At 42.5% G+C, this 25718-nt stretch overlaps 1 protein-coding gene across 7 annotated transcripts in view; it reads right to left on the bottom strand.

Moving 5' to 3' along the window:
* PPP1R12B (protein phosphatase 1 regulatory subunit 12B) overlaps positions 1–25718 on the bottom strand; it is a 205877-nt gene that overhangs the window by 134857 nt on the left and 45302 nt on the right. For 6 of the 7 annotated variants that reach the window (XR_005884468.1, XM_040985446.1, XM_040985445.1 and 3 more), the window contains exons 2-9: positions 24284–24414; positions 18491–18609; positions 14247–14406; positions 12896–13040; positions 10852–10926; positions 9038–9117; positions 8235–8374; positions 2037–2146 (exon numbers count right to left, since the gene is read on the bottom strand). Coding sequence is in view for 6 of the 7 variants with exons in the window: in XM_040985446.1 (XP_040841380.1) it covers positions 2037–2146; positions 8235–8374; positions 9038–9117; positions 10852–10926; positions 12896–13040; positions 14247–14406; positions 18491–18609; positions 24284–24414 (960 nt within the window). In the remaining variant the exon portion in view is untranslated. The remainder of the gene's footprint in view (positions 1–2036; positions 2147–8234; positions 8375–9037; positions 9118–10851; positions 10927–12895; positions 13041–14246; positions 14407–18490; positions 18610–24283; positions 24415–25718) is intronic. The other variant, XM_040985450.1, reaches the window with a different exon arrangement.

Here is a 25718-nt window from a genome sequence, read left to right as displayed (position 1 = left end):
AAAAAAAGGAAAATGTATATTATGTGAAAAACTGCATGTATTTAAAAAATTTTTTGTATAAAAATAAACTTAGCTGTAAATCCCATTAACTATGAATATTTGAATGCTCCCCTTTTTCTAAAGGGAAAATGTCTTTTCCAGCATTATTTTAACCAAATGTAAACGCATGTTTATCTTTTTATCTAATTTTCATTCGTTAAAAATGGGAAGTCTGATTCTATATAAAAGCAAAGGCAGTATGTGAGATACAGTCAAGTAACTGGGCCGTGAATGAGGCCCACATTCTATCTGAAATTTCTGGAATGGTACATAATGATATTTCAAGGATTAAAGAAGTAGTCAAGGCTTTGCTCCCCATTTCCACAGTGCTGCCATATGCCCATCTTTCCAACTAATGAGGTGCAAAGATCCGAAACAATTATAAAACCAGAACTTTTCCCACAACTTCACTGCAAAGGACTCAAGTCACTTCCTAACATCAAAGCTACTTTTCTGCTTTGTGCGGCACTGTCCTGGCTCCGGCTGGCCACACGGAGCGGGAGACTCTGTGCGGCCTGCACAGGATGCGTGGGGAGCTGCCTCTGTGGTTTAACATTTCTTTCTACCTCTGCCCTGTACTCAACATAAAGTATCAAGATTTTTCTAGGAAAATTGGGTTTAAAGATAGAAAAAGCATAACTAGATGACTCACTAATCCACTCCAAACTTGATATAGCTACATGCAGATAATGAAGAAAATGGGCAAATGACAAAATGTCTTTGTTCCCAGACTATTTTTATCTGTGTCATAAAACAGTGCAAATTAGGTTGATGATGATTTTATAGGACTTTTTTAAGACAACATAACAGACTGAATTTTTGAATCGCACCAATTCATATGCAGAAGCCCAGCCCCTAATGTACCTATATTTGGAGACAGGACCTATGAGGAGATGATAAGGGTGAAATATGCTACTAAAGTAAGGACCCTAATCTCCTAGGGCTAGTGCCCTTATAAGGAACACCACGGGCCAATATGGTTGTATGGTGAATAAAGCATCGCCTGTAGTGCCAGCTTTCCATGTGGATTTTGGTTCAGGTTCCAGAAGAGAAACAGAGCTCTCTCTCCACCATATTAGGAGCATTAGTAGCCAGAAGGTAGCCAGCTAATTCTCCTCCTGCAAGCACCAGGATCCCATATGGGTGCTGATTTGTGGCCCAGCTGCTTCACTTCCCATCCAGCTCCCTGCTTGTGGCCTGGGTAAGCAAAGGAGGATGGCCCAAAGTATTGGGATCCTGTACGCAGGAGAGACCCAGACGAGGCTCCTAGCTCTTAGCTTTGGATTGGCTCAGCTCTGACTGTTGCAACCATTTGCGAGTGAATAAGCAGATGGAAGATCTTTCTGTAAATCTGACTTTCCAATAAAAATAAGTAAATCTTTAAAAAGAAGGTAGCCAGCTTCAGGTTGGAAAGAGAGCTCTCCCTAGGGCTCACCTGAATTGACTGTACCTTGATCTGAGATATCTGGGTCTCCAGAACTGCAAGAAACAGATGTTTACCTAAGCTTCCCAGTGTGCAGTCCTTGGATATGGAAGAAGACTGTATCTTTATTATTTTTGTGAGAGAATATCTTTAAGGTTTTTCTTTTTTTAAAAAAGATTTATTTATTTTCATTGCAAAGTCAGATATACAGAGAGGAGGAGGAGAGACAGAGAGGAAGATCTTCCGTCCGATGATTCACTCCCCAAGTGAGCGCAACAGCCGGTGCTATGCCGACCCAAAGCCAGGAGCCAGGAACTTCCTCCAGGTCTCCCACACAGGTGCAGGTCCCAAGGCTTTGGGCCATCCTCGACTGCTTTCCCAGGCCACAAGCAGGCAGCTGGGTGGGAAGCAGAGCTGCCAGAATTAGAACCGGCCTCCATATGGGATCCCAGCGCGTTCAAGGCGAAGACTTAAGCTGTTAGGCCACGCCGGTGGGCCCCTTTAAGGTGTTTCTAAATGTGTTATCATAGCCAAATGTTAAGTGCAACAGTCAGATTAATTCCAAAGTACTCACTCTCCTAGTAGAAAAAGCCGAGAAGGCATTCTGAGCTGGTGTTGGTGTCTGCTCCATAATACTTCTGCTCTCAGAGTTGGAATGGTTGACAACGGCTTCTGGCTTTTTATCTGTTATTTAAGACAAGGGAAGAAACAAGTGCAAATATGAAATCTTGTTTTCATGTCTATGTGTCCTTCTCTGCCAACAGAAAGAGGCTGCCCATTTTTCAAACATATTATTAGAGCCATATAATACCTGGCTTGAACTAAGATGGAATCTCAAACAGATGCTGGTGAAGAAAGCAAATTCAATGATTTATGCATCTTGGTAAGATCTAACTTCAGTTTCCATATGAAAATTGAAAACTGCCTCCAAAGCAGTTGTTACCTATAAAAACCATCAGTACCTACAAATTATGAATATACTTTGTGTGTTTTTTGGGAGGACGAGCTGAAAAGATCAGAAAAAGCTTGACAGGTATTGCTTTGTAGCTAATTATAATCAAGAAAAATACTAAAAGTCTACTGCTGTTGTGCAGTGATATAAGCTACCATCTGACGCCTGCATCCCCAAAGAGTGCTGGTTTGAGTTCCCGTTACACCACTTCCAGTGCAGCTCCCTGCTAATGCACCTGAGAAAGCAGCAGACCCAGCCCAAGTGCTTGGACCCTGGCCACCCATGTAAGGACCTGGATGACTCCCAGCTTTGACATGGCCTGCTAGAGCTATTGTAGCTACGTGGGGAATGGAACCAGAGAACAGAAGATCTCTCCCTCTTGCTCACTGTAACTCTTTTAAATAAATAAATACAACTTTCAAAGAGAGGAAGAGAGAAAGAGAGATAAGGATAGCAACAAGACCAGCACAGATAATGTAGGTGATAATCGGTTGATTCAGATCAACAATTGCTACAGGAGTTCATACAAGAGAAAAATCCCCTGAGAGAGGAAACCACCAGTGAATGGTGTGATCTTAGCCAAATTTCTCTAAAGAAATCAAACCATGGAGGAAACCAGAATACTGACTGGCAAGTGGAGGAAAAAAGAAAGGGGAAAAACAATGGGTCAAAAATAAAAATATACATATCTGTTAGTGAAGTAGCAGGCCCAATTTAAATAACAGATATTCTTAGGTTACATTAGGAAATAAATAAAAAGCATTATGGAGGGTGTTACATGTTAAGCTTTGGGTTTTTAGTAACTAAACTCACATGAACGTAAACAGGAGTGGCCATCTCAGCAAGGTCATCAGGCCAGAATCTTGCCTGTTTTGCTCACTGCTGCATGCTACATTGCCAGCACAAGGCCTGCACTCGGGGGCATGGTTCTGGGCCTCTGTACTCTGGAAACAAAGCTCCCAGACTAATGCACCTGTGAGGTAAGTGACAACTGTAAGCTGTGACACTTGCCAAGTTACTAATCATTTATATTAGTTACTGAACCTTTATATTCTCACTGGTTAATCGGAAATTTTGATTCTCACTTTGAGAATTATTTTAAAAATTATAGACAGTATTTTTACATTGAGCAGCTCAATGACGGGGGATAGTTAAATCTCTTCTGTGAGCTATGAATGTCTGTAGTTATTGTCAGGAATATTGAAAATTTAGGAGCCTGGTACATGGTAGCCTGGCAGCTAAAGTCCACACCTTGCACAAGCCAGAATCCCATATGGATGCCGGTTCTAATCCCTGCTGCTCTACTTCCAATCCAGCTCCCTGCTTGTGGTTTGGGAAAGCAGTAAAGGACAGCCCAAAGCCTGGGACCCTGCACCCATGCAGAATACCTGAAAGAGTATCCTAGTTCTTGACTTCAGGTCAGTTCAGCTCTGGCCCTTGCAGCCACTTGGGGAGTGAACCAGTGGGCAAAAAATCATTCTTTCTGTGTCTCCCTCACTCTTTAAATCTGCCTATCCAATAAAAATAAATAAATATTTTTAAAAAGAGAATCAAAAGAAAATAAAAAATATCTGAATATCTCTATCCCCAAGAAATGTACCTTCCTAGCCAATTCTGACAGATAGGTGACGTGCTCCCTTGAATTCATTTCCTTGGTAGTACCTTTTCAGATCGATTCTGGGACTAGCCGTATGACTCACCATGGACACTGGACATTAGCAGATGTGACACAGGCAGAAACTGGGAAAGTGTTTGTGTATTGCACCTTGGACTCTGGATGTTCCTGGAATTCAGATGCCCTTAAGAATGCTGAGACTAGCCAGCTTTGCAATAGGAGACACAAGGCCTACCTGCCCTAAAACCTCCAGGCCAGCCAATACAAAGGATCTGACCTCCCTAGCTATCTTACCCACAGATTACAAAAAAATCTGAGCCCAGCAGCATCATGTAGAGAAGACAAGCCACCTTCTCAAATTGCCAACACACAGCAGGGTCCCCAAGTTCTTCTTGTAAGATACCAAGTTTGTATTATACAGCAAAACCAACTGATACACCAAATGTTTTGTTTAAATCAAATAAGGAAAATAAAAACAAAATCCAAATCAAATTGTCTACAGTCACCTCAAAAGATAACTAAAACATTTACAGTAAGACACATGACAATTTGGTATCTGTGCATCCTTAAAAACAAAGAGGAGGAGAGGCAGAGAGAAAGATCTTCCGTCCGATGGTTCACTCCCCTAGCGGCCGCAACAGCCAATCCGAAGCCAGGAGCCAGGAACTTCCTCTGGGTCTCCCACATGGGTGCAGGGTCCCAAGGCCTTGGGCCGTCCTCGACTGCTTTCCCAGGCCACAAGCAGGGAGCTGGATGGGAAGCAGGGCTGCCGGGATTAGAACAGCACCTATTTGGGATCCTGGCGCGTGCAAGGCGAAGACTTTAACCACTACACTATCACACCGGGCCCAAAAATAAATAAATCTTAAAAAAAAAGTATGAGATAAGTAATATAAAGGAAGTTCAAATGCTTGAATAAGCTCATAGAAAATGAGTTTTATAAAGACTATAAATGGATTTCAAAAATATTTTTCAATTTTTTAATATTTCATAAATATTTAGTACAAAAGTAAACTTATCAGGGCTGATGCTATTGCTCAACGTGTAGCACCAGCATCCTATATAGCTGATGATTCATGTCCGGGCTGTTCCACTTCCCACCCAGCTCCATGCCTGTGAGGACTACTGAAACGGCTCTCCAGGATTGGTTGAACAACGCTCTGCTCGCACTGCTCCTCTGGCTTCTCTGATACAGATATATACACCCTGGCTTTTCTCCACCTTTCTGGTTTTCTGCTGCACTTCCTACACCTGCTCTGACCTGAGATTCTCATCCGGTGCCTCTTTTTTATACAGCCTCTCCCTTGGGGAACTCATGCTTTGTACAGTTTCACTTCGTGGGCAGAGCATTTCCGGGATCCCAGCCACTCTGAGAAGTCCCGTAGCGAAGCCAGGATCTCTGGCAGGCCGCCTCCCAGCTATGAAATCTAACATTCCGAATTTCAAACAGTTTCAACTTGCCACGCTACAAAGTGCTGAAAAGAACATATTCTACAGAGCTTGGCAGTAAGGGTTAAAGAGCCACATTTAAGAGAGTAAAAAGTAAAAAGAAAGTAAAAAGCACCATGCAAATGTAATGTTTATTTTAATTCCTTGAGCCAGATATATTCTCTTTGACTAGTGAATACCCTGCCTGCATTTATATCACTCATTTTTCATTCATATATATGCTTTCATAGTCCTCTACTAGATACACACAGCAAAGAACATTTGACGACGGTAAATGTCCACCATGTGTGAAGCGCTGAGCTGGCAGGTGAGGCAGTGTGACACAGCACAGTCCCAGCCAAAATACTGAATGTTGCAGCAGCGCACAAGGACACAGGACGGGGGCCATTATATGGCTGGGAGAAGGAAAAAGTCCACTCCTTTTCAGCTTCCTGGACCAGAAAAACCTAAAGGAAGTCTTTTTCAACCTGCTAGGCCGTACAGCTTCTAATGAATCACTTAACAAGCACGCTAGGGTCTGAAATGAATTCTAATGCACTAATAAACATTTGGGGGCAGGAATGCCACGATGGTTGAGGAAATGAAGCAATCTGATTTGGTGAGAGAATATTCTCACTCACGCACCGCAGTGAAAAGTCAGCTGGAACTAGATTATAAAAGGCTTTGAAGGCTGGGTGACGGGCTTGGGATTTATTCTGCAAAGATGGAGAGAAGAAGGGGATAGAAGGTCTTTGATCAGAGGTACAACGTGATCAAAAAGGTGCTTTGGGTGTTCTTCTCCAATAGCAATGTAAAGAAGGGTTGTGGGGAACAAGAGATCTGAGGCAGAGATATAAAGCAAGGGCAGTAGTTCAGCCAGCTCTCTCCTGTTTTTCTAATGTCTTGGTAGCAACAAAGAGTAATTCCACATATTAATTCTAGGTAACCATTGAAACCTAGAACTTCTACTCAATAAATAGTACAATTATTTTTGAAATGACATTTATAAGTTGCTATAGTTATTACCTTCTCACTTCTAGAGTTACAGCTTATTAGTAACAGAAATTCAAGCCTCAGTAGAGATCAGCTCTGACCTGCAAGCCTAGCTGATGCCTGTGCTTTCTCCACAGAGCTGACGGTTTCTCACGTCTCTGGTGACAACGAGTCTCACAAATTGAGACCTGAAGAGGGGCTGCATTCTGCATTAACTGAGAGAGATGTGGTCAGTGAAGCCTCACCCAGAGTGGGGGCCCAGGTAACACCGTGAGTTGAAGACCTTTATAGCAGGTAGGCCAGCTACTCCAGAGCTTACGCACAGGCTGCCTTATACACTTCAGCTGTGACCTTTCTCCTGTAACTTGGTCTTTTAACTGAAAACATTTCATCCTACTATGGACTCAAATCTGGATAATACTCCAGTGAACACAGGACATATTGTAGTCACACTTTGTCCTTAATGTTCAATGATGTACAACTATTCTGTTGACAGCTGAATCTCTGCGCCATAGGATCCAGCATCTCTTTTCGCAGTGACTGCCCGACTAAATCAAGTCCTGGGAGATACAGCTTGTTGACCTGACCACCTTACTCACTGTTAAGGTTTCTGTCTGAGTCCTCGGGAGCTGCTTATGATGCATAGGAACCAGGGTAGGGGGCAGGCCTGGTAGGGATTACGGGGAGTTGCCCCGACTAGGCTACAGCTCCAGCTGGTTGGGTGAGGGCCGAGTATGAAGTGGGCACGATTGGGCTGGACTGCAACATCCATTGGTTCACATGGAAGACAGGGCTGGAAACAGAACTGACCCAGCAATTGCAACCACCAGCATATGCATAAGCTGATTGGGGCAACAGACTGTGCCAGACCCTGTACTAGCAAACGCACACAAGAATCAGGTCTGTGATTACCTCAGACGAAGTTTCTCTGGGGATCCCTGCTAAACGCAACCTGGCATTGTCCTCAACTCCTCACCCAGAAATGCAAGGAACTTTACATTAGAAAAAAAAAAAACTAAAAGATTTACAGACTCTTCACAGGATCAGACAAATCTGAAACCTGTTGATTAAAAGTATTTGACCATTGCTTGCAGTGATGGCTCAAGTAGCTAATCCATCCCCTGCATGTGCCAGGATCCCATATGGGCACTGGTTTATGTCTCGACTGCTCCGCTTCCCATCCAGCTCCCTCTGCTTGTGGCTTGGGGAAGCAGTTGAGGATGGCCCAAAGCCTTGGGACCCCGCACCCACATGGGAGACCCAGAAGAAGCTTCTAGCTCCCGACTTTGAATCAGCTCAGCTTCAGTTGTTCAGGTCATTTGGGGAGTGAATCAAAGGACAGAAAATCTTTCTCTCTGTCTCTCATCTCTGTAAATCTGCCTTTCCAATAAAAATAAATAAATCTTTAAAATAACACAAAAATAAACAGAAGTATTTGACCAAAAGCGGATCTGCAAGATCTTACCTTCTGTGCCTTAAGGCACAAGGGAGTTTTTGGAATCTGGTCTCTAAGCCATCTACCACCCCGAGGCTGGGAAAGTTGGCTCCCTTGCAGAAGAAATTCTTTGTGTACCTTATCATATGGCTAAACAGCAACTGACAGATGTTGTGACATACTTCACATGTTTACAACCAAGTTGTCACTAGAACAGTTTGTCCTTGAAAAGCAGAATTTCAAGTCCTCTTGGAAGCCCAGAGAGACCTAGCTAGTTCTCTCACAAGCACTGATCTCTTCACGATGGCATGAAAATCGAGAACCTTTGCTATGAACATACTTGCATTACCTGCCTCCTTCTCATTTTCTGATTCTGAAGCTTCATCTTCACCCTCCTCTTCCTCTGAGCTGGAGCTGCTGGATTCTTTGTTTTCCTCCTCTGTGTCCTGAGACTTGGGGGGCTCCTCCTCGTAAAGCAGCTTTTCCTTGCTGAATTAAAGATGACAATTGGAGGGTCATTCAGAAGGGACACACCATTTCACTCCCTAGCAATCAGATGTCATGAAGGGAACAAGTCCATAAGCCTACACAGAGGGGGTAGCAGAAAGAGATTGGAGGGCTTCTGTACAGCTGTGTATTTCTCTAAACCCCGGGTTTCTGCGAACTGCAGACTGGCATTTCATTCCAGGGTGTGACTCAAGGAAATATGGACTCCGTGGTATACTAGAAAAGGGAAAGCTGCAAACTTTGATGATGATAGAACAGATAAATATTGTTTAAAAATCATTGAAGAATTGTTATGGAGAACTCATTAGATATCAGGAATTGGGTGTGGGACTGTACTCTGGTAAACAAGGCTGACTCAGTCCTTGAAATCACAGAAGTGACAAGTAAGGAGGCTGAGAACACTTAAGCTGGGTGGAAAGGAATCTCGCAGGCCATCTCCACTAACTTTTAACATAATTAACCATCTTTAGTATCCTCTGCTCTCCTCCCCCAGCAATACAACCTCCTTACTCTGAAAAAGTTTTCACATGTTTAAAGATCATTAGGCTAAAATCAAACACAAAGTTCTTTGATTGTGTAAATTTCCCAAGTATGGCATCTATGCACAGTGAAGCTCAACTTATTTGCCAAGCCTAAATGTCTTACTTCTTAAAGAATCCACTCTGCAACTTGCTGTTCAGATCTGACTCAATGAGTTTATTCCGTGTCTCCTTCTCACTTCGAAGCTGGAAATTGAGAAAACAGAAACAAAGGAAGAAATTGACTACTGGTGAAAAATGAGCGGTACTAGAAAGATCCAAAAACGGTTATGATTCAGAAGATAGGACCTGTGTCAGAGAGCGAACTGAAAAAGAAATGCATCAGTTGGACCTCCTTAGCAAGACAGAAAAAAATCCTCATCCAACACGGAAGCGGAAAAACAGTGGTGGTAAAAACAGTGCTGCCCTATTAACTATACAAACCCATCCCCCAGGGGAGCTTAGCTTACAAATGACAGAAAGTAAGAGGAAATGTCAAATTTCTGGGGGAGTGTTGTGGCACTGTAAGTTAGACCACTACTTGCAATGCTGACATCCCATATCAGACCACCAGTGCAAGTCTACTGTCAATGATCTTTTCCCCTCACCCAAACTACTCATTCCATTTATGGGAGGCAAGAACAACCTAGTAGGGCTGGTGTTGTGGCATAGCATCTTAAGCCACTACTTGCTACACTGGGACCCCATATTTGAACATCAGTTCAAGTATCAGCTACTACACTTCTGATCCAGGTTCTGCTGCCAATATATATGAGAAAGCAGGGTCTGATGGCCTGAGTACTTAGGCCCTGTCACCTGAGACTTTGGCCAGCCCATCTCTAAAGTAAACCAGCAGATGGAGGAGCACGCTCTCTCTGCCTCTCTTTCATTTTCCACCTCTTCTTCCTCCACTGCTCTGCTTTCCAAATGAAGAAATATATTTAAAAAAAAAAAAGTAGGGGCCGGCAGCATGGCCTAGCAACTAAAGTCCTCACCTTAAACGTGCCAGGATCCCATATGGGTGCTGGTTCTAATCCCTGCAGCCTCACTTCCCATCCAGCTCCCTGCCTACAGCCCAAAGCCTTGAGACCTTGCACCCGTGTGGGAGACCTGGAGGAAGTTCCTGGCTCCTGACTTCGGACTGGCACAGCACCAGCCGATGTGGCCGCTTGGGGAGTGAATCATTGGACAGAAGATCTTCCTCTCTGTCTCTCCTCCTCTCTGTATATCTGACTTTCCAATAAAAATAAATAAATCTTAAAAAAAAAGTAACACATTCATTCTTCATCTTTACACTGGGTGAGTTTCCCAGTCTGTAGGCTATCTGGTATCATGCGTCTGCAGTTCTGTAGGACTAGACCAAGCAGAAGAGCACATGCAACAACACACAGTGTAAACAAGCAGGAGAGAAGAGGACTGAACTTTGCATGTTTTGTGATTCTGGAATAAATATGAATCACTGACCAAGTCCTGTTCAATACAAAATGCCAGTTTTGTGTGTTTCCTAAGAAAGCAATGTTTCCCTCTATGTAACCAACAAACTTTAAAGATATCCTTTGAGCCAATAAGAAAAAAAGTACGAGGTATTCCTTACTCTGATACTTTCTATTTGATAAAAAAAAAAAACAAAACAAAACAACTCTGGACATACCACATTCATGTTCTAGAATTCAAAGGTAATTATTACGTCTCTGTTGTTGTTTTTCACTTTCGTCTACCTGAAGGCTACCTTATCTCACAGTGAGCCAACTTGAGCAACAGTGGTTTCTGGGATACCTTCTGTTAGACTGTTTACTGGTCTGACAGGAAGCATTCAATGCTTCCGGAATGCAGATCTGTCCATTTGCATTCTCGGCAGACATAGCTCAAGCAAGTGACTGAGATCTCTGGTATGGACTGCAAGCTGTTGGAAAAGTTTCTAAATTAGCAACCAGGACTCACCACATTCTGCTTCTTCTGGAGCATCTCCAAGTGCTCCACAAGACCCTCATCAGCCACGTCAAATGGTGTCTGGCCCTGGCAGAGAAAAGGGGGCACCATGACTGACTGGAAACAAATGCAGAACTGTCGGAGAGTCATTTCACACCCACTTTCTGCCTTTGACTTCAATGATCGCCCTTCCCTAACTCATCTCTCTTCTGTTAAGATAACACCACCAATTATCACATAGGAAACAGTGTGAAACAGCAAATCCTTTAAATACAGACTTTCATACTTTATAAAACAACTTGACGAAATCAGCATTCACTTCTAGTGCTTAAGGATTCTTCCCAAATAATCAAGTGAAACCTCTACTTGTATCTGTTCCAAAATGGCCTTAATTTCTATAAGTTCAATATGGGCCCTTAAAGAACCCAGAGGGAGGGCCCGGCATGGTGGTGCAGTGGTTAAGGTCCTCGCCTTGCTTGCCTGGGATCCCATATGGGTGCTGGTTCTATCCTGGCAGCCCTGCTTCCCTTCCAGCTCCCTGCCTGTGACCCTGGAAAGCAGTCAAGGACGGCCCAAAGCTTTGGGACCCTGCACCCGCGTGGGAGACCCGGAAGAGGCTCCTGGCTTCGGATCGGCATAGTATCGGCTGTTGCGCTCACTTGGGGAGTGAATCATCGGACGGAAGATCTTCCTCTCTGTCTCTCCTCTCTGTATATCCGCCTTTCCAATAAAACAATAATAAAAATAAATCTTTAAAAAAAAAAAAAGGAACCCAGAGGGAGTTTCCAAGACACATGTATGCTAAATATCAAGTCAAAGGAACCATTTCCTTTAGGTGAAAGAAGGGCACATAAATAGGAGTTAGCCTTTTAGAAAAGATGGGTACAGATAAGGACCTTGACCTGTAGGTTCAGAATCAAGAGGAGTTTGAGACTGGTTTTGTGATGCAGTGGGCTAAACTGCACCTGGAAAGGCAGTGGGACACAGTTAAGGACTTAGATTCCCTGTGGGAAACCAGCTCCTGGCTTTGACCTGGCAGAGGATCTGGCTATTACAGCCATTCAGAGAATTACTCTGCAGATAAAAGATCTCTGCCTCTGCGTGTGTGTGTGTGTGTGTGTGTGTGTGTGTGTGTGTGTTTATACACGCATATTTCTCTGCCTTTCAAATAAACAAAATAAATATTTTCCTTCCTAAAAAAAAACAAAAGCTTTTTCCAAAAGGCTTTGAATTGGGACCAACATGGTGACACAATTAGTTAATCCTCTGCTTATGGCTCTGGCATCCCATATGGCTGCTGGTTCATGTCCCAGCTGTTCCACTTCCTATCCAACTTTCTGTTTATGACCTAGGAAAGCAGCGGAAGATGGCTCAAGTCCTTGAGCTCCTGCACCTATGTGGGAGACCTGGAAAGAAGCTCCAGGCTCCTGGCTTCGGATCAGCTCAGCTCTGGCCACTGCAGCCATTTAAGGAGTGAACCAATGCATGAGAGACCTCTCTCTCTCTGTCTTTCCTTCTTTCTGTAAAACTGTCTTTTAAATAAATAAAATTAGATAAAATTTTTAAAGAAGGTTTTATTCTTCTCCTAAGGGTGGGAAAATTTTTCTGTCATTTGGATATTTATAATATCATTCACAACCAACACAAAATTATGAACTTAAAAATTAGTCTACTATAGACTTAGTGAATTCTGAGTTCCACAACAGTTTCCTTGACGGAGCCAGACCAAATGATTTTCTATGAGGCCCACCCCTGCGGGAGACACAGCAACCTCGAGCCCCTTCAAAATTCACTTTTGCCAATGGGCAAATATCTTTTTTTTTTTTTCCTTTTTTTTTAGAGGCTTCAACATAAACAGAATCAGAAGACTAGGTCAGGGAAATGTGACTTGGAAAACCTATCTGGGTTGACATTGGAGACAAGGGTGGGAAAGTAGGGGGCAACATCCCAGCTTCCCCGGGGAGGTCAGTGTCTGGCCACTGAACAGAGGTTTTAAGCCTCTGGTTCTCAGACCCCTCCACTCCTACTGTGCATTAGGCAGGGGAAACTCACTGACCAGCTTGTTCCGGACATCCATGTCACAGAGAGCCTCAGCCAGGATGGAGCAGGCCTCCTTGACTCCCCAGTGTGCAGCCGCGTGCAGGGGAGTCCAGCCGTCATGATCCTGAACGTTGAGTTCACAGCCAGCCTGAATCAGGAGCCTAGGCAGAAAACCCCAAATAGGACATTTATTTCCTTTGTAGTGTAGTTTTCTGCCAAATAAACAATCACCACTTGGTATTTCACTTTTGGCCTTGAACCACAGGGTTTGTGTGATTATTCCCACCCCAGAAAGCGCAGCTCAAGTTTCCTGGTCACTGCTTTGAGCACCAATCAGAGATGATCTTTACCAACCCTGTGCCACAGCTTAGAAATTTCTTACGCATATCCATGTTACCCATATAAGGAGAGTGCATGGAAAGGTGTGTGCCCAAGATCAACTAGTCAAATTTGATTAGCCAAATCACAACTCCATTACAATGCAGGGAGGAAATAACTATAAAACGGGGATTCGATTCTCTTCAGAGCACCTTAGCATTTTTCTGTTTGGTTAATCTTTCCAGGACATCCCTTTTTGTGTGGACTTTCAAACATTCTCCAACTCTGCAGAACTATTTACAGAGAGTTCTTATTAAGACTATAACCTAACGTGTAGGCTGGAAAAGGAAAGACTTGATTCTTGAAGCCCCACTGTACTCGGTTGCTTGGGGTTACCTTTATTAAGGGCCTGCAGACACTTTCTAGGAATTGAACTCAGCAGAAGATCATTATGCTGCCACACTCACGAGAAACCCCAAGCCTATAAGTGGCCTATAAGGCACTGCAAGAGTTCAATGCCATCCATTTGGGAAAGCTTATTACCATTAGGCACCAAATACTGCAAAAATCATGCATACATGGCAGGAGAAATGGAATCATGCAGTTGAGTCAAAATCCTTCAAATAAGTTTGACTACCGAACTTTAGCTGGACACTTCAGATCTATACAATTAATCTAATCTGAGAGCCCAAAGAAACCAGTGCAGTCAAAGAACAACACAGTGAGGCCAAGTCTGTCCTGTATCTCAGGTCATAAGAGGAGGTAGCTGCAGAGACACAAAGGACAATGCACAGTGCCGGAACAGGAGCAGAGAAGTCACCTCTTAGGCCTGGGGATTCTGATTCAGTAAAAGCCAAAGGAATGCCAGTAAGGCAGCAGAACATCCATGAAAAAATGTCAGGAAAATGTGAGCAAAGACTGAGTAATTAGAGAAGAAACCAACAACAAAGGAAACATGCCATTGTTGAAGACCTAATTCACCACTTGCTCCCAAAACTCATTTCATCTTGCTGTCAACCAAATCCCTGACCAACGTACAAGGACAATACCTGAGTACTTCAGCATAGCCCTTGGCAGCAGCCACGTGGAGTGCAGTGGCCCCAGAGCGTGCCTGCCTCACGTCTTCTACTTTCCCACTATTGAGCCACTGGCGTGCATCCTGCAACATCTGCTGCTCCTCTTCTTTTCTTGACTGCTCCAGGTCGACTCCTACATGAGGTACATACCAGACAGCCAGCATTACTAATGCTCCACAGAAACCAGACAGTACATTGTCCTTATGTTCAAAGCGCATCACGAAAACAATCACAAACAATAGCTTATTCCTTATAAAGTTGGGTTATGCAGCAAAATTAGAAGAGCAATGGCAGCTATATACACATTGCTGGTTTTACCAGAGCAAAATGAACAGGCTAAATGTTATTGTGCTGCTGATCCATTGAGAGAACAACCTAAAACTGTTTTCAATAGAACACAAAGAAGAAAAAGACATTGTTTTCACGTTATAATATTTGTACAAAGCTACGGACATTGAAGTCATTTTGTTAAAAGGCAGATTTACAGAGAGGAAAGACAGAAAGAACACCCAACTGTTGGTTCACTCTCCAGATGGCTGAGACAATCATAGCCAGGAGCCAGGAAGTTCTTTCAGGTCTCCCATGCAGGCACAGGATACCAAAGCTTTGGCCCATCCTCCGTTGCTTTCGCAGGATGTACGCAGGAAGCTGGATGGAAAGTGGAGCAGCCACTTGGCATCCCACACAGAATGCCAGTGCTTGCAGGCTGAAGACTAGCCAATTGAGCCATTGTGCTGACGCTAACTTCAAAGTCCTTTCAGATATTACATGATCTCAACTTCCCAGTTATTCTCTATAGTAAATATAATAGATATTACTATCTCTACTTAACAGATAAGGTGTCTTGCCCAAGGCACAAAACACATTAGCTGCCGAAGAACTCTGATACCCTAGGTCACTCTGCTATCTTTTTCAGTTTACTCTGAAGTATGATTGGCATCAAAAATTTTGTGAACTACCTTTAAACCTCATTTCCACATGCAGGTAAAAAGACATTCTATAGACTGCCACTGTGGTATAGGACATAAAGGCTCTTCCTGAGGCATCAGCCTTCCCTATGGGAGCTGATTCAAATCCCTGCTGTACCACTTCCCATCCAGCCCCCTGCTGATGTGCCTGGGAAAGCAGTGGGGCATGGCTCAAGTTCCTGAACCCCTGTACCAATGTGGGAGACCGGGATGAAACTCCTGGCTTTGGACCGCCTCTCCATCTGGGAGATGAACCAGTGTATGGGAAATTCTCTCAGCCACTTTGCCCATTACATAACGAAGTAAGCATATGGAACAACTCTAAGAAATCCTTCCTTTAGCCAACTCCTCTTCAACATCTGGCCAGTATAGAGGGAGTGAAGTCAGGTATTTTTTATTATCTAAAATAAGGAAAAGTCTCAAACACAAACATGTGTATTCAAATAGTTTTGCACCCACTAGCAATTTGCATCTGTTTTTGGTGTGTTCCACTGAGCTCCTAAATTTGAACTTATGAACTATTTAAGTATTATCTGTCTGGTCTGGGGAGATGTGGTGACAAGGTAACCAATTTAGAAAATACCAGAACTCTATGCACAGTTAACTGCAATGAAGACAGAAATGCGGCTTCTCAAAACTATTTTTTTAATTCCTGTTTGTTAAATAATAAATTATTTATACATTGTAAAGCAAATCTTACGGGACAAAATCAAGTGGTACTCGGAATACTAAGCATAAAACAATTCAAGAGGCCTCAAAGATCACACAGATAAGACAGTAAATTTCAGCAATTACTGACCTAGAACAACATTATTTAAGGGAGAGTTGGCATGCCTTCCGTAAATGGCAAGATATTAAATATTTTCAGCTTCGGAGGTCATCCAGTTTATCACAACTACTCACTTCCGCAGTTGTAAAACAAAAGCAGCTTTGGAAGACATGCAGACAAATGAGCATGTCTTTGACTCTGACTTTCACAAAGCATATCAGAAAGGCTACTGGACTAAAATCCTCCCAACGTAATTTAGCAGAAAGACTAAAAAAATCACAATTTCCTCATAGTTCTGTTATGGTTCTAGAAGACTTCCTAAGCCTGCTTTCCCTGCTCTCTACTTGGTGTTAAACACAAACTTTTTTTTTTCATTAAAAAGAATCCAGTGATCTCCAGTAGGAAAGTACTACTCCATTTTTAGAAATTAATTATTCTAAAACTAGATAAAAATAAGCATTTTTAGGGCCCAGTGGCGTGGCCTAGTGGCTAGGGTCTTCGCCTTGAATGCGCTGAGATCCCATGTGGTCGCTGGTTCTAATCCCGGCAGCTCCACTTCCTCTCTGTCTCTCCTCCTCTCTGTATATCTGACTTTGTAATAAAATAAATCTTAAAAAAAAAAAAAGAACAATTGAAAAAGCTAGAAAGAAAAATATTTTTTTAAAAATAAGCATTTTTAGAATATAAACAGGTAGTTCAAAAAACTCCCTGGAGACCGGCCAGTACCTAGCATCTAAAGTCCTTGCCTTGCATGCGCCAGGATCCCATAGGGCACCAGTTTGTGTTCCTGCAGCCCTACTTCCCAACCAGCTCCCTGCTTGTGACCTGGGAAAGCAGCCACAGATGGCCCAAAGGCTTGGGACCCTGCACCAATGTGGGAGATCCAGAAAAGGCTCTGGGCTCCTGGCTTAGGATCAGCTCAGCATTGGCCGTTGCAGCCACTTGGAGAGTGAATCATCAGATGGAAGATCTTCCTCCCTCTCTGTCTCTCCTCCTCTCTGTATTTATGCCTTTCCGAAAAAAAAAAAAAAATCCCACAAAAACAAACAACAACAACAAAAACCCTCCCTGAAGGGGCTGGCACCATGACATGTAGCAAGTAAACCCACTGTCTGCAACACTGGCATTCCATATGATGCTGGTTCAAATCCTGGCAACAGAATGCATTTGGGAAAGCAGTCGGAGATGCCTTGAGTGCTTGAGCCCCTGCACCCACATGAGAAACCCACAAGGAGCTCCTGGCTCAGCTCCAGCCTCTGCGGCCACTTGGGGAATGAACAGTGTACAGAAGATCTTCCTCTCTATCTCTTCTTCTCTCTGTAAATCTGCCTTTCCAATAAAATTAAATAAATAAATACAATCCTTTTTACAACCTTTATTTATTTATTTGAGAGGTAGAATTACAGAGATAAGAAGAGACAGAGAGAGATCTTCAATCCTGATTCACTCCCCAGATAGCTTCAATGGCCAGGGTTGGGCCAGGCTGAAGCAAGGAGCTTTATCCAAGTCTCCCATGTAGTTGCTGGAGCCCAAGAACTCAGGTCAACTTTCACTGTTTTCCCAGGAGCATTAGCAAGGGGCTGGATGGAAAGTGGAGCAGCCACTTTCTTGAATGGGCAGGACTTGAATGGCCACTCATAAGGAATGCCAGCATTGTAGACAGCAGCTTAACACCCTACACCATGATGTCAGTTTCCACAGTCATCTCTTTTTTTTTTTATTGCAAACTCGGATACACAGACAGGAGGAGAAACAGAGAGGAAGATCTTTAGCCCAATGATTCACTCCCAAAGTGACCACAACAGCCAGAGCTGAGATAATCAGAAGCCAGAAGCTTCCTCCAGGTCTCCCACGTGAATGCAGAATCCCAAGGCCTTGGGCCGTCCTCGACTACTTTCCCAGGCCACAAGCAGGGAGCTGGAAGGGAAGCGGGATGGCCGGGATTAGAACCAACACCCATATGGGACCCTGGCACATTTAAGATAAGGACTTTAGCTGCTGGGCCAGTGCGCCGGGCCCCTGTAGTCTTCTAAATTAGCCTCCTCTCCTAACATACTACCAGAATAATTTTCATGGTTAGTATGGTTAAAGATCATTTCAAATGTTATACTAAGTATCTTCACCAGCATGACTGTTACCTCTCATCAAAATGTAAAGTCACTCTGCAATGTATAGTAAAACGCAATACCAAATAATGCACAGTAAGAAATGCTCATGCTCCTGATCAAATGACTCCTAACTTTGTGTCAAGCATGCAGTCTCAGAATGACAAAAACAAGGAAGGGCTGGTCATACGTTTGACATCTGGCTTGTCTTGTGAGTTAAGAGGATATACAATGTTGGTAATTGATGACTAATACCAGGTAGTCAGATCTAATCTTCTGTCACATGATAATCAAAAGCTGTTCACAGCAGAGGGATTGCTTTCTGTGAGCGGCAATGTCTAAGAGGCTCCCCCAGCCCATCCAGTCGCCAGTTACCTTGCTTCTTCACTTGCTCTAAGAGGAGATCCTTCATGGCAGGTTCTTCGGCAAGGTCAGAGGGGACTTCGCCCTCATTGTTCACAATGCCCACACTGGCTCCGTGGTTAAGGAAATATCTGTGCAGACAAGACTCGGCATCAGTACTACCTCTGTCAATGGAACAGCAATTTACAGCCACGCACCTAGGGTTCAGAACACTATAAGCCCTCTAATTGGGGGTTTTAATATATGGCCCCAGGTAGAGTATTCCATATTAATTTCTAACTCCATTAGCCTTCATGTATCAGGACTGGAGACTTCTCTACTTTCTGACAAAAACAATGCCATAAAACAGTATTTCTTTCACACTCACATTCATAAGTCCTACTCTTTTTTAAGAACACAGCAAGACATTTTCTAAATACACAGGGAAGGCACATAGCCCTTAGAACTCACCTACCATCCCGGGCATCCACACAGATTTCCCAAAAGGTCTTACTGAATTTATAATGTAAGAATGAAGGCGTCCCAGAGGCTATGTAAATAAGCAACTTTTATGAAAAATGTTTTCAATGTCACATGAGAATTTATTAAGTAGTGTTATGGGTACAAAGATAAAAGGAAAGCACACATTAGAATTTGTATACATACACTTATGTTATGCTCCCACAAAACTCTCCCTTCAACTAGTCATCCACATGAAGTCTCTTACACACTAAAAGGAACTAAATTACCAAAGAAACATCAAAATAATAAATAAACTTTATTTATTTTCAGGCAGAGAGATTGGCAGGGTTTTTAATTTGCTGGATCATTTCCCAAATGGCAGAGTGTCTGTAGGCCAGGTGAAGCTGGGAGCTGGGATGGCAGTCCAACCCTTCCAGGTAAGAGGCTGGAACCCATCTCCTTAGCCATCACCTGGTGCCTCCTCCAGTTTACATCAGCAGGAAGCTGGACTCCAATTCAAACACTCTTCTACGGGGTAAGGGTCAAACATTCACCTCTACATAGATTCTAAGCCCAAACAGAATACTTGATCCTAAAGAAAAAAACCTTCTCTAGTGAATTTTAAAAAAACAAGGTTTGATAATCTGGACTTTATGTGGTCCTTTTTTAAAAAAAGATTTATTTACTTTTATTGAAAAGTCAGATATACAGAGAGGAAGAGGGGCACAGAAGATCATCTGTCCAATGATTCACTCCCCAAGCAGCTACAATGTCCAGAACTGTGACAAATCAAAGTCAGGAGCCCGGAGCCTCTCCCAGGTCTGTCATGCGGGTGTAGGGTCCCAAGACTCTGGGCTGTCTTCAACTGCTTTCCCGGGCCACAGCAGGGAGCTGGATGGGAAGTAGGGCTGCAGGGACACGAACTGGCACCCATATGAGATCCCGGCGCATGCAAGGTGAGGACTTTAGCTGCTAGCTACCGCACCGGGCCCGTATGGTTCTTTTTTTATATTTAAAATGCTTTCACAAAAAATTGTATAATAAGTCTTAGGTAACAGTTTGAAATAGGTTATATGGGTACTATTGTCTACTTTAAAAAACTGAAGCTCATATAGTAAGTAATTTTTTCAAAAAATCAAGGAACTGGAAAGTGGGAGAGTAGACCCAGTTTTTCTTTTTCTTTCTTTCTTTTTTTTTTTTAATTTAATGTATTTATCTGAAAGTCAGATAGAGGAAGAGACACAGAGAAAGAGAAATCTTTCATGCACTGGCTACACTCGGGGCTGGGCCAGGACAATGACAGGAGCTAGGAGCTTCTTCCAGGTCTCCCACGTTGGTGGCAGGAGCCCAAACACATGAGCCATTTTCTGCTTTTTCCAGGCCATTAGCAGGAAACTGGATCAGAAGTGGAGCAGCTGGGATAGGAATCAACACCCATATGAGATGCCCGTGCTACAGGCGGCAGTTTTACCTGCTACACTAAAACACTGGTCCCTGATTCAGCCTTCGGACTTTGTGTCTAGTTCATTTTCTCCATGTCAAGATACAATACTGGGGACTTTACCAAATGATCATAAGCAGTTAAAGGGGAAAAGAAAATGAGCTGAATTAGGCTTCTATATATTCAACAATTCAATAAACATTTATTGGTTTAAGTTCAAGGATCCACTCTCTAGACAATGCACATTTTTCAAAAGAGTTAGTCAATAATGGCCACACTTGCATTCCAAGAGTTGGCAGAGGAAAAACAATCAACAATGATTAGATTAAGACTGTTATGCTTTCTTGGCACCTAGCAACTGCTATAACAGAACCTCAATAAAAATTTACAGATCAATTCCAAAAAGAAAAAACTCAAAGGCATGCACAATTAACTATGCCCTTTCTTCTCTCACAGTCTCAGAGAATGACACATCTTTTCCAATTCCTAGATTAACTCCATCTCTAGTCTGAATTCTATGAAGTACCAGTGTATAGGCACTTTCAAAAATTTGTGGAAAAACAGAGCTGTAAGTAAATTCAACTTTGAAAGCCAAGTATGGGTTTTTTTTTCTTTTGACATCATGCATCTTTTTTGAGCCTCTCAGATTTTGTCCTCCAATTACTCCTTCCCGTCTATATGTTCAGTAGCTTTTCTAATTCTTCTCCCTTGGGTCAAAGAAACATTGAACCACATGTCCTTCACCTTGTAAAGTCAGAATGCAACACACATAATAAGCACTCAATAAATGTGGTTGAGTTCAACTGTATCCTATATTCTAATCAAACTGAACCACTTATTATTTCCAAGCACAGCCCTCTCTTCTCTTTGCTCTTGTGGGCACCTTTCACATCTCTCACGGCCCATGTAAAATGCCTGTCCTTCATGAGGCCTTGGCTTGTTCTCATTAACTAGATTCTCTTTCTCCCTTCTTTAAACCCTGACCACCTTCCTTGCTCCGCAGCACTAGCTCTGGACTTCTGTCATGAGGTACACTGTACCTTGCTGTAACTACTTCAACACTGAAAGCAATTGAGGGTAACAATTGTGTCTTCCTCCCCATTACCCCAGTGCTCTGACATTTTCTCCTGGCACTCCATAACCATTGTTTAAATGAAATGATACATCTTGTCCACTCTGTTCTAACATCTGTTCAATCCCCCACTGGATAAGGCACAATATCATGGGGGTACCCAGGTCCCTGCTTTGTCCTTTTCTGGCACACTTATAAATTTTAAGCCCATGAACAAGAACATTTGTTTCCTGAAAATAATCTGGCTGTCTTTATTTCTATTTTCTCCAGTTTTAGGAGGAAAACAGCAAAAATCTCAAGGCTTACAATTGCACTGAATCAAGAATAAAAATCAACCTACTCAGTAATATCTATTTTGGCCATGTAAATCCTTATACTTACCCAAAGGCTCAGAAATAGCCATTCATTCATCATGTGTTTAAAGTCTGCAGGGAGGTGTTGTGACACAATGAGCTAAGCCTCTATCTGTGATGCCAGAATCCTGCATAGGTGTACCAGTTCATGTTTTAGCTGCTTCACTTCTGATCCAGTTCCCTGTTAATGGTCTGAGGAAACCAGTGGATGATGGTCCAAGTGTGTGAGCCCTTGCCACCCATGCATGAGACCCGAAAGAAGTTCCTGGCTCCTAGTTTTAGATTGGCATTGCAGCTATCTGAGGAGTGAACCAGAGGAAGGAAGATCTCTCTGTAACTAAATAGTTTAAAAAATTGATAATACATTTTCCTTATACATTTTACTTATATATACTATGTATATATTTATATACACTTACATATGTAAGTATATATATTATACTTAGTCAATGTACTTAATATATTCTGATATATATTGGAATTTCAATAAGCTATAACGCCAAATTAAATACTACTCTTAGGTCAATCTATAGCTTCTGAGTAATACTCTTACTTGTAATTAAAATGTAAAACATCCATGTAATATCTTTTGCTAAGCCTGAACTCAGCTTTTGAAAAAGAAGGATAATGCCAACACAGTGATCCAAAGTCTAACCATGCATTATTCCTTAGATAAGTATTTAAAAAGATTTTTTTAAAGGTGGGGAACCCTTGAGAAAAAAGGAAATCCATGAATTCAATGAGCTTGGAGAGCTCAATTAACATAAACATACTATCTGAATAAATAACTATACAGGAGAAAAGGGAAGAAAAGGAAAATGGGAAGCACTTGCCTCACCCACCTTCCCCAATACCTTGACCCTCCTCGCCTTATTCACTGATCCTCATGGGCCTGCATTCTTATCAACTATGTAAACAACATTAAAAAAAAATAAAATTTTAAAAATATATATAACTGAAAAAAAAAAGCCAGTGAGGATCAGAACATTGTACAAATGAGTCTCAGATATATGTACTCAGGAAAATCCATCCACAGGGAGTCACCCGGACTCTCAGATATCAGATTGCTGATGTCAGTGAGTAAGGCCAGCACCCTGAGAAGAGGGCAGCTTAGGGTGTCAGAAGGTGACCGACTTCAACCAAAGAACACAGAGTGAAAATGCACAAGAAAATTGCATTGGTCATTCCTGTTAGCTTTGGGGTCCATCCTCTTTCGGAGAAGCAACCCACTGCTCCCTTGGGCTCCCCTGGCTCTGAATTGCCCTTGGCTGAACTCCCACTGAGGATGCCTGGCTCGGCAGCAGACCCAGTGACACAGGTTCCCCCAGGAAATCTGGGCAAACCAGACTCCGGGGTAAGTCATTCTCAGGTCCCTACAGGACTGCCAAGTGAATAGGACAAATGTAATGGAGCTCTAATCATGTTATGGACAATGGCCTTAAAATATGCAATCTTATTTTCAAGGGACCATAGGATATCATGAATCTATTACAGAATCCATCAATTTACATTTTTCCTCATTTAGAATATACTCAGCAGTTTCTTTTCAAAGATGTTCAACCACCAAAGTCTCTGTCCCATTTAAAAACAAGCTGCCTGGTTGAATGGAACATGTTTATTTAGAGCCCCTATATTCCAGGCACTATGTAGTTTTGCTGCCCAGAGGAGAGGCACTAGTTGTCATGGAGGTTAGTCCCCTGATACATTTCAGTAAACAGACTCATTCTGCCAATGTGGAGAACACCTGCCAATATCTACCTTGCCCTTTGTCCACATGTTTTAGGTCCATTCTTCTACTACTACTTATGCATTATGATTAACATGAGGCATTTCACACCTTCATCTGTACTAAGCAGAAATTTTTTAAAACACAGATTTTACAAAGAAGGGGCTGGTGTTAAGTTGCCATTTGCAACAGCAGTGTCCCATATTGAGACCCATGGATGAGTCCTGGCAGCTGTGCTCCTGTCTCAGCTCCATGTTTATGCACCTAGGAAAGTAGCAAAAGATGGTCCAGGTGCTGCATGCCAAAGAGAGAGCCAGGCTCATGACTTTGGTCTAGCCCAGCTCTGGCAGTTGTGATCACTTGGGAAGTGAACCAGCAAATCAAAGATTTTTCTCTTTTTTCCTCTGTCATACTTTCAAATAAATAAATAAAACTTTAAAATAAATAACACTAAAAATATTTATTAAAAAAAGACATCTGCCTACAATGTACCCTTCTACACCTGTTCAGAAACCCAACTCAGACAGTGCACCAGACAGAAGCCACCCTTGCACATCTCAGAAAGTATTAATGATGCCAAAATGTAAGCAATCTAAAAAACTGATCTTAGAGCTATATGAAACATATTTGCCATTATTTCTTAAAAATAATTCATCCCTTGGTTTCATATTTTGTAATAGAAAGAGATGATAACTATTTTTGAAAGTCCAAGTCCCAAGACAGGAGAAGGCCATTGCTCCCACCCCCACCCTACCCTGTAAGACTCACTCACTCTGCTATGTTGAGATAGCCACAGGAAGCTGCCGCGTGAAGTGGTGTCCAACCCTCGTTGTCCTGCTGGTTGACATTGGCTCTGTTCTCCACCAGAAATTTTACCATGTCCAAATTCTCATCAATACAGGCCTGAAAAGAAAAAGCTGCTCATTCACTCAGCACTTACTAATTTCTGCTATGCTCTGCTCCAGAGCATATGCAAATGCCCCAGGTGTGATTCCTAAGCCTAGAAGTACAATAGAACTATCCTTTATATAAGTGCTACTAGTACCATTAGAACTGTGGAAATGATTTCTGAAGTGCTATAAATGAGTGAGCTGTTTCAACAGTATATTCAGCAATTTTTAAAAGGCACATGGAAAATCACTGATTTGCTTATATTTTTTTTTTAATTTGAAGATGTAGTTCTTTATTTGAAAGTCAGAAAGAGAGAGCGAGAGAAATCTTCCATCCACTGGCTCACTTCCCAGATGGCCACAACAGCCAGGGCTGAGCCAGGCAAAAGCCAGGAGCCAGGAGTTTTCATCTGGGTCTTTCATGTGCGTGGCTTGGGCACAAGCACTTGAGTCATCTTCTGTTGCTTTTTTGGGTACATCAGCAGGGAACTGGATCAGAAGTGCAATACACAGGACACAAACCAGCATTAATATGGGATGCCAGAGTTGTAGACAGCAAGCAGTAGCTTTATCCGCTACATCACAATCCCGTCCCTTGCTATGAACTTTAACAGAAAACAATCTGTGGACTGGCTTTGTGGCCATTGTCTGCGATGTAAGCATCCCATGTGGGCATCAATTCAAATCACAGCTACTCAAAAAAAAAAAGTCACAGCTATTCTACTGACCCAGCACCCTGTTAAGGCACATGTGAATCTAGGAAAAGACAGTCAGCCCAAGAACTTGGGTTCCAGCATTCACATGTGAGACCCAGAGGATGCTGCTGGCCCTGACCTGGCCCAATCCTTCTTTTTGTAGCCATTTGGGGAGTGAACCAGAGGATGGAAGATCTCTCTCTTTTGAACTCTGCTTAAGAAAGGAAGGAAGGAAGGAAGGAAGGAAGGAAGGAAGGAAGGAAGAAAGAAAGGAAGGAAGAAAGAAAGAAAGAATGAAAGAAAGAAAGAAAGAAAGAAAGAAAGAAAGAAAGAAAGAAAGAAAGAAAGAAAGAAAGAAAGAAAGAAAGAAAGAAAGAAAGAGAAAGAGAAATAGAAAACAATGTCAGGATTAAATGCAATTTTGCCATTTAACAGGTATAGTTTAAAACTTGTATAACTGTTAAGCACCCCTTGTTTTGGTGAAAAAGGATAGGGGAACATTCCAAAGGGAGGAAATCTATCTTCGGAATGGCTTTAAACATTGTAAAGTGTGCTTGTAGTCAGGGATGGTTAGTGATCCTTCGCTGCCTGTCTCATTCAGCAGGGAGAAGCAGAGAAGCTT

The sequence above is a fragment of the Ochotona curzoniae genome, unplaced genomic scaffold (genome assembly GCF_017591425.1).
Source record: "Ochotona curzoniae isolate NIBS_2020 unplaced genomic scaffold, NIBS_Ocur_1.0 contig_430, whole genome shotgun sequence".
Classification (NCBI taxonomy): Eukaryota; Metazoa; Chordata; class Mammalia; order Lagomorpha; family Ochotonidae; genus Ochotona; species Ochotona curzoniae.
The sequence above is the reverse complement of the archived record's forward strand: the minus strand, read 5'-3'. Positions and strand labels throughout refer to the sequence as shown.